At 34.1% G+C, this 15,147-nt stretch overlaps 1 protein-coding gene across 1 annotated transcript; it reads left to right on the top strand.

The window, feature by feature from the left end:
- The first annotated feature begins 3,975 nt into the window (after nucleotides 1–3,975).
- On the top strand, nucleotides 3,976–5,448 carry LOC143550068 (calcium uniporter protein 4, mitochondrial-like). Its single transcript, XM_077040803.1, has 2 exons — nucleotides 3,976–4,612; nucleotides 4,859–5,448. The coding sequence occupies exons 1-2, from the start codon at nucleotides 4,073–4,075 to the stop codon at nucleotides 5,321–5,323; spliced, it is 1,005 nt and encodes a 334-aa protein (XP_076896918.1). The 5' UTR covers nucleotides 3,976–4,072; the 3' UTR covers nucleotides 5,324–5,448.
- Nucleotides 5,449–15,147: the final 9,699 nt, after the last annotated feature.

Below are 15,147 nucleotides of genomic sequence, written 5' to 3'. Positions count from 1 at the left end.
AGTGGAAACCCTAGCATTATAAATACAGCATCAACTCCACTTTGATGGGACATTCATTTCTCAATCATTGACAGTTACAGGCAGTGATATCACATTCAATCATATTGAATTACATTCACTCACAGTCAGTTACATACAAACACACAGTCTCACAATCAGAGGGTATTCAGCTATTAAGCAATACTCTTGAGATTCCTTTAGACACATTATCATCTTCTCCACAATATACTGATTCTCACGCCGGAGGGTTACCCCAAAGAGGACCCCTCTGTCCCTTTCTGAGGGGTAAGTAACGGCGCTGTTCATTTTGTAGGTGGAAGAGCACGGATCCAGAAGAACCATCGGTGAAATAGTATAATCACACCCGAGGAAAGTAGATCTGCTACCAGTGAGTAGATCCACGTTTCTTCAATATATATATAGTTTCCTAAGAACACTAGGAATAAATCATAGCAATTAGATCATGTTAATCTATGGTTGAGATTTAAAATTACCAATAACCGACATAGTTTCCTAGAATTACTCTTTCATCATCATTTGTAATGCCAAATGTCAAAATTTTGTTGGTGTTTACCATTCTTAGGAAACTTCTTATTCTTATTTTAACCTTTTTCTATATATATATATGTATGTATATATATATGTATATATATGTATATATATATATAAAAGAAAGCTCTAAAATCCTATGTGTCGCTCTCTGGTTACTCCCTACATTCTTTCAAGCCACCAGATTGCATTATTTGTAAATGGAGACTTCTCATGCATTTGACCCGAATTCACGGGTATGTGTCTCACCAAACCCAGATATTCCTTAAACGGGTTATAACATCTCATTAAATTAAAAATTAATCTCCCCAAATATTTGATGTGAAAATCCTATAAAATAGGTATCTACCAAAAATTAATATCTGATTTTTTTAAAACGATATTATATATAATTAAGAAACAATTTTATAGTCTAAAAAATAAACGGGTCTTTGGTCTCACTAATCCCAGATAGCTCTTAAACCGGGTTATAACATCTCATTTATTTGTAAAACTCTTTTATCATCAAACCCTAAGTATATTATTAACTTACTTACAATAAATAAAATTAAATTTCAAAAAAATAAATAAATATTCGACACAAAGAAAAATAACCCCCATAATACGGGGGATAAAAACTAGTGTATATATATATATATATATATATATAATTTCTTGAACTATATATTTTTTCAAACAACAAATTATATACTTTTATACATTTGTTACTATATAAATAAATAAATGAAAAAGTAAGTTAAAAATTTATTGGTCGTTAATAGTGTTTTTGGTTTTTCTCTATAAGAAACGATATAATTATTTATATGACGGTTTAAAATGAAAGAAAAATATAATTATTTACGTTACACTGAAATGCATTCGCTCTCATCTCGACATGAATTTCTTTAGGAGAACAACTGGTGACGGTATTGGTGAGAAAAGACTGAAGGGTTTGTTCAAGAGGCATCTGCGCAGAGAATCAAAAGACTACCCTAACTTCAAGCTCAATATGGGGTGGGCCAACCTGCATCCTATTGAAATCGATCCAACTACCGGCAAGGGAAAAAGGCATCGAGATACAAGATGCCTAAGGAGGGTCGTGAAATATATCATGGAGAACCTTTTGAGCCTAACTTACTTCATGATTTTCTCTGCTGGTATTTTGACGATAATACTAGTGAAGTGGCCATTTGTTGCAAATCAATGCATAATCTTCGCATCTTTGATGAACACGAGTTGATGGGGCTCAGCAAAGAGGATCTGCTGAAGCTATATGAGTCTCCTCTACATAAACTCGAAGAGCAGGGGAAAGAAAACACTGATGAAAGAGTTGGAAAGTTTAAGAAGTTTGTTCGCTACATTGTGACAACCAAATATTTAACTATGACTCCCCGTTCGAGTATGAGAGTGATTGAAGACGACAACTACAACAAATACTAAATGACTAGAGGTAGATTATAGATCTCATTTTGTTTATTTGAGTCTTTTGTATTTGTTCGTTTAGTTCATGATGTATCATGTTAGCTTTCGTTTATGTCTCTTGTATGCTTAGACCCGAAGCTATGTAAACAAAAGCCCAATGGGCCGTTAATATTGAATAATGAAAGAATGGTGCATGAAACTTGCACTATAAATAGTGCAAGCTTCCATGCATACACTTAATCTTTTGAAAAATTTTATCTCACCAACTTTCACTTTCTCTATACCGTATTCATTTCTTTCCATTTATAGCAAATAATACAAACCAAAGAGGATCCGAGATTTCGGTTGCTTGTATGTGATTTCCGCTAGTATACAAGTAAGATTGATTCAAGAACTAGTGTTTGATCCCGGTTTGAGGACATATATGCATGCATAAATCGTAAACAATTGTGACTTACCTACGCATGCATGAGATTGATTCAGTAACTTATCGACGTCAAATAAATATAAGTTTGTTTTTAGTAGGATCGGATTTGCCATTCAAAAGGGGGTGACAACGTAAATTGTTGCCCGCTTATCCACCTCTCTATTGTAATTGGATATTTTTTTATTAAAAAATAAAATAAAATATTCATATTGTGACAAGAAACTATCAGGAACTTCACATGTGTGAATATAGCCACATGCATGTATATATTGTTCTAGCAGAATTCTTGGATCATTAACTTGGGTTGTGTGAATACTAACAGCATGTATATCCATTGTTGTAGCAATATTTCTTGGATCGTTAAATGGCTGCGTAATTATAAATTATGTGCGTATTCATTATTCAAGTATATATTTTAAGTTTAATATAATATACATTAGTCGGGTGGCTAGATTTGTCTAGACCAAAAAACTAACAAACAAGCAAGACCGACCAACCGAATACACCACTTATAAGCCTATAAAAGAGTGCTATTTTCACATCATCATATTTAGATTCAGTTTTCGATTAACAATATTAACATGAAAATTTTGAATTGTAACAAAGAGACATTAATAATGTATAGAATATATACATGAGAAAATGCTATTATAAGACATTTAGGAAACGTTCATTTCACATAATTCGTATGAATTCAAATAAACATTAGTCATGCTTTTATTAACCTGAAAGACAATCTGGTAAGGGAAAACATGTAGTGGTGTGAACTTTTGGCACAATAAAAAGAAAATGCATGAACCTATGAATCCATATGACATGATTTTCATGTTCATTATGTCATGTTTCATCCATTGCCGCATCGAACAACAAGGTTCAATCAAGACAGGTAGATCATGCATGCGTGTACAACTTTATTGACACGTAACTATACTCTTCTAAAATTGTAGACATCCTGAATTTAGCCCAGTCATCATTTGCTATATTTATGGGTAATGAATTTAATCAAACGGTGCTTACTTACACGTGTATGGTGATTAAGTTTGTCATGTGAATACTCGGTAGTCATTTTCTGGGGAAGGTGGTTCTCCCAATTTTCTGCTTTCAGAAAGCAATTATATTAGACTTTGTTTTGACGTAAAAAACGAGAAAAACTTGAAAACTTTTAATAAATTTTACCACCTATACAATAACGACACATCTGATTTTTCACCTATTAACTAAAATATTACTCCACAATCTAACCAATTTGTCACAACGTAAAATAATCAAATAACATGCAAACAAATATGAAGAAACAAGGATTTGTCATTTGAATTAAAACCATTGTAATGATATGATGGGTTGCTTTCAAATTCAGAAAAAGAATTGATCCTTTTATATGTAACACAAACCGAACTACATCTGGATAATGGGTAAGCGAGCAACAAGCTGCGCCGCTAATCCTTATATAACTGTATTTTTAAGAATCAGTTTTTCTGTATATAACTGTATTTTTAAGAAAAAGAATCAGTTTTTCTGTATATGGTTCCTTCAGAAGTTCACAAGCTTTGATATTTATATAACTGTATTTTTAACTATAGTTACCCTTATCTTATCTGTGACACTAGTCAGGATTAGTGACACCACCTATAAATAACGAGTAACACCATAACCGAAAAAGAAGAGAAGTATAACTATAGAGCTTGTGTTGCAACAATGGCATTCAAGCAAAACAAAGTACAAAAGTTGTTTAACACAAGTACTTACAAGCTGTTGAATCAAACATTAGTTAGAACTTGTTCATCGTCTTCATCATCTGTTCAATCCATGATGCAACCTAATCCGGACGGAGCACCATCCGAGCCGGTAAACGACTCGATCTTCCGCCGGTTTCTTCAACAGCGGCCGTTGTACCTATCTTCCACAGCGAACTTGCCGGAGATCTTCCGTCCCGGCGGAGAGAAGCTGTTTGAGAAGATTAAAGAGATGGACATTGCGAGAAACCTTGTTCGTCGCCAGACGAAGAGCCAGTTGACGGTGGCGGACGCTAAGAAGATCCTTCGCGCTTCGCGAATAAAGATGTTGAAATCGAAACTGAGGAGTAACGGGAAGAACCGTGTGTCGTATGATGAGTTTGTTCAGATGTGTGTGGATGGATGTTCTGATAAACAAGAAGGTGTAGAACTCGCGAAAGTTCTAGAGAATTCGGGTTCTGTCATCGTCTTGGGAAACATCGTTTTCCTTAAACCTGAGCAGGTTAGTTAACTTATACAAATAACTAGAATAATTATAGTAATACTGACGTAAATATTATAATTTAAAATTTTCAAACCAAACTAATTAATATTCTACTTTATTTTTTGAAATTTAATTACTCAAGTGCAAAACTGTAGAGTTAATCTAGCTATTTGTATGTTTAGTATGTTAATTTAATTTGTACCGAATCCCCTACCTTTACTACCTTCGCTAAAATCAAACAAATTCATGTTTTTGTTATTGCAGATAGTGAAAGCAATCAACGAGCTCATGATCATGACGGTAGATGATGCGCAGGTGAAGGAGCTGGAAGAAATGGAGCAGTGGAAGTCGGCGATCGATGACAAGGCAGGGAAGCATGTCCGGCGGGAGCTTTGGGGTGGGTTAGGGTACCTGGTGGTGCAGACGGCGGCGTTCATGAGGTTAACGTTTTGGGAACTGTCATGGGACGTTATGGAACCGATTTGTTTTTATGTTACATCGCTGTATTTCATGTTAGGGTTTGCATATTTCATCAGGACATCAAGAGAGCCTTGTTTTGAGGCGTTTTTTCAGAGCAGGTTTCATGCGAGGCAGAAGAAGTTGATGAAGATTGAAGGGTTTGATGTTGGAAAATACAATGAGTTGAAGAAAACTTGTGGGTCGAATGATCAGCTTGAAGAGGTTTCTAATGGGAAGTTAATGAATCTTCAGTTTGATCCCAGTAGATAGTATTTAAAGTTATGTAATGCTTTTTTTTTCTTAGCTTTTTATAAGACTTATGATTTCGAGTTTCAATGAAATCTTCGAGTATTAAGATAGATTTTAGGGATGAAGAACACATGCGTAAATTGAAAGACAAATAATTTAAAAACCCTCGAATTAACTCAAGATCAATCTTTCATTTTTGTGCAGATACTTATGATCAAGTTTGTTCGTCAATAATTATGTAACAAGCACCAGTGAGAACTATAAGTTGAGTTTGAACTTCAGTTTCCCACTCGCAGTCGGACATGTTTAAAAAGGAAAAAAAAGGAGGATAATCATACAGTGTGTATATGACACTTAACTAAGCTATTTACACGCAACAAGTAGGCAATATTTGGACTTTAGTGATCTACATTATGATCTTACAAGTTACAAGTGCTATATGTGAGAAACAAGTTCAGCATCGTCACTCATCTTAAATATTTATTTGATATATTGAGATGTCAGATATAATTTAAAAATATAATCCACATAATTTCGTTACGATTACAGTACCACAGCCTGTTTGGTAGTGTCTTATTCATTTTATTAATAGATACCTCTAATTCAGTCAAAGGTAGAGTGTGTTTAGTTAGACGTTTTAGTAGCTTATAGAGCTTAGAACCTCTTAATAGTTAAGTTTTAAGAACATCCGTAATGGCGTGTTATGGGGCGGCGTTTTGGTGTTTTTTTTTGCGCGTTATGTGTAAAACGCGGGAAAAGGAGGAGAAAAAAAACAATATTTAATTCAAACGGTCATATGACCGTTACTAATTAAATATATATACACACACTAGTTTTTATCCCCCGTATTACGGGGGTTGTGGTTCATTTTTCGTGTCTAATATTTATGTATTTTTTAAATTTTATTGTAGTTATTGTAAGAAATTTAATAATATATTTAAGGTTTGATAATGAAAGGGTTCACAAATAAATAAGAAGTTATAACTCGTTTAAAAGCTATGAGTTTGGTGAGACTCATGACCCGCTTATTTTTTTACTATAAAACTGTATCTTAATATAAATAATATTTTTTTCTTAAAAAAATTGGGCATTAACTTTTAGTATATCCATATTTTATTAGATTTCCATATCAAATATTTGGTGAGATTAATTTTTAATATAATGAGATATTATAACCCGTTTAAGGTTATCAGGGTTTGGTGAGACACATACCCATAAATTCGGGTCAAATGCATTAGAATATCCATATACAAATAAAATAATCTGTTAGCTTAAGAGAATGTAGGATGCAACCAGAGAGCTTCTAAAGGTTTTACGTGGTTGTTTTAGATTATTCGTTTCTAAATTTTATATATATATATATATATATATATATATATATATATATATATAGGATATTTAGTTAATTTATTGTAAGAAAGTTAATAATATACTTATGAATTAATGATGAAAGAGTTTCTCAAATAAATAAGATGTTATTACTCGGTTTAAAAGTTATATGAGTTTGGTGAGACCCATGACCTGTTTTATTACTATAAAATTGTTTCTTAATTATAAATAAAATATTTTTTAAAAAAAATCGGATATTAATTTTTAGTATATCAGTATTTGATCGGATTTTCATATAAAATATTTAATGGATTAATTTTTAATATAATGAAATGTTATAACCCGTTTAAGAGCTATGTGGGTTGGGTGAGACCCATATCTATGAAATCTGGTCAAATACATGAGAAGCCTTCATTTACAAATAAAGCAATCCGGTGGCTTAAGAGAATTTATGGAGTTTTCGTTTATATATATTTAAGATATATATTTTCTATATATTAAACACCTTCATCCCTAATCAAAACTCATCAAATTTATAAAATCTCTCTTTCTACTCTATACTTTTTCACACCAACTTTCCTATAAAATGGATTCTACATCTTCTATATATAATCGGTTTTTCGGGCCCGACCAACAAGACGAAGACGCGGCAGAGGAAGAGGTGGTTACGAGTGCGATTGTGCTCGCGACAACTTATATGAATTCTGTTACGAGTGCGATTAGCTCTCCACCACCCCTCGTTTCAAAAAGAGCATATATCGAGCGAGATCGTACCGAAGCCAACAACCGGTTGATGGCGAATTACTTCTGCTACTCGCCGAGATACAAGAACCCGAAGACCTTTAGGCGTCGTTTTCGGATGTCTAAACTTTGTTTATGCGCATCACCAATGATTTGGAGCATGATCTTGATTACTTTAAGCAAAAGTCGGATGGTCGAGGGATGCTATGATTCACGGCTATTCAGAAGGTTACGTCAGCCGTACACGTGCTCGCCTATGGTAACACGACCGACATCAACGACGAGTATTTAAAGATGGCCGATAAAATAACTCGGGACACCTTGGAGTATTTTTGTTACGCTATGTTTCGTTTTTTTAAATAATTCTATCACTTGTTTACTTTAATCAATTATTTTTTAACTAGATTGAGGCCCGTGTATTACAAGGGTAATTAATGAAAATTTTAAACTTTAACCATTAAGTGAATTACAGTAAACAAAATGATCATATATTGTTAACACAATTACAGTTTATATGAAAATTATAGAAATTACATAACTAAGATAACACAAATATGTTACAATAAAGTAGTCACCCCGTCCCATTAGAAGTGTCATGGTTTGAAAAACACAAAGTTTAAGGTAGATTGAATGATTATTTTTCTTGCTTACCAAATGACAATAATGCCTTGGAAATTGGGTCCATTAATATTGGTTATTAATGTTAATTGTGTTTGTTTAATGGTAAATTTGAAAATTGACTAATAAACTTTAAAAATGGACATTTGTAATGAGACAAACAAAAAAAGAAACATTGACATTTTTAATGGAACAGATGGAGTAAACCTTTCTTATACACTATATTTGTGATTGTATTGGATGGTATACATTGTTTATAAAAAATCAAAATCTTTAGTCCATGTCTACTTGTAACTCTTTAAACGGTAACATATATGTCTGCTTATAACTCTAGATATAGCTATGTATAGTTGTTTGTGTGACAAATAAGGTTATTCAAGTACATACCACGACCATAGATAAATTACAATATATATCCATGAAACTAACAAAAAATATTCATACACATAAAATAGCATACCTTTTGATCAACTAATATATCTGATGTCATTTGAGATCATTTGCTCATGTTTATAAACAAAAAAACAATTATTATCTCAACAAACAGATTACCTAAACTTTGACTATATAATCATCATTAGTTACTTTAGAATCTGAAATTGATTGATCATGATAGATTATTTGTTGTCATTAATATTCTGTGACAAATTTTAATTAATTTTATATATTAAAATTAAAAATTGTATAATCAAGAAACATATAAAACCCAAAATTTAAATATAACAAAATGATTTGTTTCATTTAGGGGTGTTCTTCGGGTTTGTTTTTCGGGTTTCGGGTTTTTCGGGTCGGGTTATTCGGGTTTCAAAGTTTTAAATCTTGACCCGAAACCCAACCCAAATCTCTCATGGGTTTTTTCAGGTTCGGGTAATTCGGGTTCGAGTTGGGTTAATCGGGTTTTGAGTATCCTAGAAAAAAATAACACAAAACCAAAAAAAAAAAAATTAAAAACTATAATACTAAAATTAAAACAACATATTCTTCTTTGCTTATAACACATATAATCAAATAATAAACTAACCTGACTTGATAAAACAGTTCAAAAAAAGAGTAAAACTAACTCGAAACATAATCGTATTAATCGGGCGTGATTTGGTTGTTCGATTACGGTTGCTATAAGTAATAAACGGAATTCATAAATTAATAATAAGAAATCGATCCATAATAGTTAGAATGACAACAGTCGATTAGAAGCAGATTCTGATAACTTTAGTGACTAAGACTTAGCCTTTTATACATAAAAATATATTTAATTTCAAAACTAAAAGTTTATTCGGGTTTTTTGGGTTGGCCCAAATCTTCTAAATCAAACCCGAGAACCAACCTGAATTACTTCGGTTCGGGTTCGGGTTCGGGTTAGTATTTTCTCGGGTTCGGGTTCTTCGAGTCAGGTTCGGGTTCGGGTTTCGATTTTCGGGTAAAAGTGACAGCCCTAGTTCCATTTCATAAGAATGGAAAATGACAAAGACATACTAACCTTAAAGCCATGTTCAAATAACAGTAAATTCTTTTTTTTTAAATAAATTGTGTATAGCTTTATTATTTTAAATATAAACTATAACAGACACTTTAATTATGTACTACCCAACATGTAACACTAACATAACCTCAAAATCGTTGTATTTGTCTAAAAATAAAATTACTAAATAATATAATATTGAAATGATTTGAATGAATAACTGATGAAAACGATATTTTAGGTTTTCATATCCTAAATGATTTTTGGAAAGCGAAAATAGTGGAAATGGATTGAAACAGGTTTTTTTGTTTAAAAATTTGAATGCTTTTAATTAAGTAATTTGTTTTATAAGGAATATTAAATTTAATATATTTGAATGTATAAAAAAGTATAAACCAAGTCATAAAATATATGTTTCTGGAGCATTTTTATATTGAGTTATGAAAGAAAATATTGAAAACTAAATATTGATCTTGTTGCTTATCTTTTGTACTGCACAAAAAAGGTCATAATAAATGATAGATAGTTCATATAGTAAATCGTGATTCATATGTATTATAATTATAATATTCAACCTCAATGATTTAATGCTAAAACCGATATATATATATATACACACACATATATAATGTATTCTTCATGTTTGCAATATTTATATAAAATGGTTGGAGAAAATTAAGAAAATACACATTTTCCTGAGTTCAAATACATATGAGAAAAAAATAAATCCAAATTTGAAACCAATCTTACATAAAAAATTATGCATTGCTGCTCAAAACCCTGTTTAAAAACAAGTTATAGTTTACCTTGATTTTAATTACCTATGATTTTAAAATTTTATTCTAATAGGTCTGCAACTTCAATTTTGATATTTCCTTATTTATCTTTCACCATTAATGTTAATGAATGAATCGAATAAGATTTACATTCAAGAAAAATAAACTTTAATTCATATATTGAAATGAATTAAAATATAAGGATCAATATTGAAATGTTGAAAAAAGAGGAAGAGAGTTAAGAGAGTAACAAGTGGCAAAAATGGGTAGTTATTTATTAGAATAGATAGATAGTTGTGTAAAATATAGGAATATTGAAACTATATGGACCACATTATCTGAGAGAGCCCAACTGGAACGATCTACAACGTCCTTACGAGGCACATACAAGGGTGCATGATTTAACGAGTATGATAGAGAGTGTAGATTGCATGCATTGGGAATGTGCTAATTGTCCAACTGCATCGGTCAATACACACGAGGTGACCAAAAGGGACCAACAGTCAGCTTTCAAACGATTGCTTCATACGACATTTGGATTTCGTCGACATTCTTTGGTGTTCCCGGTTCCAACAATGACATAACCGTCTTAGAGCAGTCTCCTATGATGGAGAGTTACATATCTGGGACCGTTCTCGTCGCTTCGTTTTGGGCTAACGATAACTTCTACCATCACGGGAATTATCTGGGTGATGAAATATATCCAGAGTATGCGATAATCGTTAAAACATTCAGAGACCCGATGGATGAAAAAAGTATTTTAAGAAAGTGCAAGAGTCCGCCAGAAAGGATATCGAGAGGTGTTTTGGTGTTCTTCAACAACGATGGAATTTTATTAAAAATCCTTGTCGTCTATGGCCTTTAGAAAGAATGAAATGTGTTATGTATGTGTGCATCATAATGCATAACATGATCATCGAGGACTAGGGAAGAGCAATGTGTCCAACTTTCAAACCGGAACCAGATCCACCACGAACTCCAGCAAGTATGGAGCAAAGACTCGAAAACTCGGATTTCGTGCGGTCAAAAGAGACACATAACGCACTAAAGGGGGATTTGGTCGAACATCTTTGGATGAATCGGCGTTTTCCAGGTGAAAATGAGAATTAAAACGAGGGCAACAATGAAGACGACGACGACGAGGACGAAGACGATGAAGACGAAGATGGAGAAGACGATGAGGGCGAAGACGATGAAGACGACAAAGACGACGAGTAGTTTTTTTATTTTAATGTAATGTTTATTTAATAAAATTTTATTTTTATTTAATTATTCTTAATAAAAAATTGAAAAAAAAAACAAAAAATGTAAAAGTGACTAGGCGCCACGTGGCGCATAATGCATGGAGGTAAGGATTTATGACTACACTCTGTTTTTGTAAAAAGCCATAACTCTGGCTGGGCGCCACGTGACGCATAATGCCTGGGGGTAAAGCTTTATGACTACAAACATACTAATTGAATCATATGCTACATATTAATCAGTCAAATCTTTTATTGGACCATGTGTAGTCGTAAAGCCCCACCATCAGGCGTTATGCGCCAAGTGGCGCACAGTCAGAGTTATGGTTTTTTTATAAAAACAGAGTGTAGTCATAAAGCCTCACCCCTGGGCGTTATGCGCCACGTGGCGCCCATTCACTTTTACATTTTTTTTGTTTTTTTTTAATTTTTTATTAAGAATAATCAAATAAAAATAAAATTTTATTAAATAAACATTACATTAAAATAAAAAAACTACTTGTCTCCATCTCCGTCTTCATCATCTTCGCCATCGTCGTCGCCGTCTTCGCCCTTTTCGTCTTCATCTTCTTCTTTGTCGTCGTCGTTTTCATCATCGTCTTCATTGTTGCCCTCGTTTTGATTCTCGTTTTCACCAGGAAAACGCCGATTCATCCAAAGATTTGGACCAAATCCCCCTTTAATGCGTTATGTATCAATCTTGACCGCACGAAATCCGAGTTTTCGAGTCTTTGCTCCATACTTGCTGGAGTTCGTGTTGGATCTGGGTCCGGTATGAAAGTTGGGCATATTGCACTTCCCTCGTCCTCGATGATCATGTTATGCATTATGATACACGCATACATAGCACATTTCATTATCTCTAAACACCATAGACGACAAGGATTTTTAACAAAATGCCATCGTTGTTGAAGAACACCAAAACACCTCTCGATATCCGTTCTCGCAGACTTTTGCACTTTCTTAAATACTGTTTATTTTCATCCAACGGGTTTCTGAATGTTTTCACGATTATTGCATACTCTGGATATATTCCATCACCCAAATAGTACCCATGATGGTAGAATTCAATAGTTAAACTTCGAAGTTATCGTTTACCCAAAACGAAGCGACGAGAATGGTCCCAAATATGTAACTCTCCATCGTTGGCGACTGCTCTAAGACGGTTATGTCATTTTTGGAAACGGGAACACCAAAGAATGCCGAACAAATCCTAAGGTCGTATGAAGCAATCGCTTGAAGGCTGACCGTTGGTCCCTTTTGGTCACCTCATGTGTATTGACCTCGTGTATGACCCCGTTACTGGTGCCTCACTTTGGACGTTGGATTACTCATAAACACATTTCTAAACATCATAGTTAAATAAAACTTTACGCGGAATATAAAAACTTCAAACCAATATATTACATAATCATCAATTCTTGTCTTAACGAGCATTCAAATCGTTTAAACGTAGAACATAGTCTTTTAAATAACATAACATTTCCTTGAGATGCCAGTATTTTCAATTTTATGCCATGTGTCCCCATCAAGAGAGCTGTCACATCCTACTCACCTGCGTGCATACTAAAAGTCAGCTACGCTAAGTGAGTTCTAGTTAATCATACAACATACAATACATTCATAACTACGTACTTCCATACGTACTTTATACTTTCATAATTCGTTCATAATATACATACTTACCCTCATATTTTATTATAAACTCTACTTTACATTATTCTATTCTGCCTCTGATATTATTATGGCCCGGTCCCTTTTTCTGCCTTGGATATTATTAGGGTCCGGTCCCTTTTTTGCCTTGAGTATTATTAGGGCTCAGTCCCTCTCTGCCTCGAGATTTATAAAGGGCTCGGTCCCTTTTCTGCCTCGGATATTATCAGGGTCCGGTCCCTTTTCTGCCTTGAGTATTATTAGGGCTCAGTCCCTTTCTTCTGTACCTGGCTATCTCTTACATTCATTCATAACATACGTACATATCATTCATACATTATACATAACATTATAACTTGACAGTACGTGCAATATCCGAAGATCGTTCACTTACCGACAAGCAATCATTCATACTTTATATACATATCGTTCATATCTTCAAACTATCACATGACGGTACATGCAATATCCGAAGATCGTTCACGCACCGTCAAGCATTCATTTATACATAATCATGTAAGGCATACACTTACCACTTAAGGTGAGTGCATTAACTAATCACATTGAGTATGCACACAGCCCCGAAAACATAACAAGGAATGTGGCTAGAAACTCACCTGAACTCGGTTACGTTCACCGTTTATGGTTATTCAATTCTTGAGATGTGCACGACTAACTGTATAACAATTACACATATCAATTTAACTATTACTACTCATATCGTGTTTCTAGTTTAATTACTACCCTTAACGAACAGGGGTCCGGGGGCAGCGCCCCTGGCAGCGGGGTTCTAGGGGCGGAAGCCCCTAGCGGGGTCCAAGGGGCAGAGCCCCTGGCTGGGGTTAAGCTGTCTTAACACATTCTCCATTAGGATTTTAAGTTATTATTTAACTTGCTAACTTAAAAAGTTTGAGGGATTCTTTGTAATTAAATCATTCTTTTCTAAGTCTAGGGACCATTCTGTCATTTTATTAAACTTCTAGTTCGTTACATAGTCCTTAACGAATGAACCCATTCGTTACTTCATAACGTATCTGCCTTCATAACGAATTAGCTACTATAACGAACCGCTCCTCATATCGAATTGGACCATATGACGTACCAGTCCTCATAACGAATTGGACCTTAACGAACTGGTCATCATAACGAATTGGACCTTAACGAATGGGCTAGTTCGTAATTCTTTGTTTAATGAATTGACATAACGAATTAATTAACGAACGAAGCTAGTTCGTTATTCTTTAATAACGATTTGACATAACGAATTGATGTCAGCTTGTTACTTCTCCGTTAGCGAACTAGGGTTAGGTAAGAGAATGTCATAAACATTCTCTGACATTCCTTTACCTCGTACACATATTCTCCGGCGCCGTCGTCGCCGGAAAACCACGATTTTGCCGGAAAAACGAGATCTCACTCATTTTACACCGTTTTCACCGTTTTTCGTCCCGTTCGATCCAGATTTGAGCTATGGTGACCCCTAAGCTCATATTTTGTTCGGTTTATACCCGATTCCAGTCGGATCTCATGACTTTAAAGGTTTAAGGGTGTCGGCTCGGCGTTTCGCAACTAAATCTAGCGGGTTTGGATCCATACAACATCATACTATCATTACCTCGGGTCGGGATCGATTTTCCTTCTTGGTTCGGCTTGAGAAAAGAGAAATTAGAGAGAGAGTTTAAGTGTGTGTTTTGGGTGGTGTATGGAATATGTGAAATGAATGGATTATGGAGTAATTGTTGTTTATATATGATGGGTCATGGGCTTAAGCCCATGGTCTTTATCTCTTTTCTTTTTAACCCAAGTCCATAACTCACAAATATTTACCCAACACAAGCCCAACTCATAATAACCCATATTTTATTTATTATCCGAAACGAGAAAACGGGATGTTACAACTTGCTATGCAGTTGGACAATTAGCCCATTCCCAATGCATGCAATCTACACTCCCTATCATGTCGGGTAAACCATGCACCCTTGTATGTGCCTCGTAAAGACGTTGTAGATCGTTCCAGTTGGGCTCTCT

The sequence above is a fragment of the Bidens hawaiensis genome, unplaced genomic scaffold (genome assembly GCF_021521415.1).
Source record: "Bidens hawaiensis isolate Kalapana, Puna unplaced genomic scaffold, B.hawaiensis_p1.1 tig00015920_1, whole genome shotgun sequence".
Classification (NCBI taxonomy): Eukaryota; Viridiplantae; Streptophyta; class Magnoliopsida; order Asterales; family Asteraceae; genus Bidens; species Bidens hawaiensis.
The sequence above is the reverse complement of the archived record's forward strand: the minus strand, read 5'-3'. Positions and strand labels throughout refer to the sequence as shown.

Excerpts from the sequence above, each read along its gene's own strand:
- LOC143550068 (XM_077040803.1), top strand. The coding sequence starts at position 4,073 with ATGGCATTCAAGCAAAACAAAGTACAAAAGTTGTTTAACACAAGTACT. Across the intron at positions 4,613-4,858 it reads TTTTCCTTAAACCTGAGCAG|ATAGTGAAAGCAATCAACGA; the intron begins GTTAGTTAACTT and ends TTGTTATTGCAG.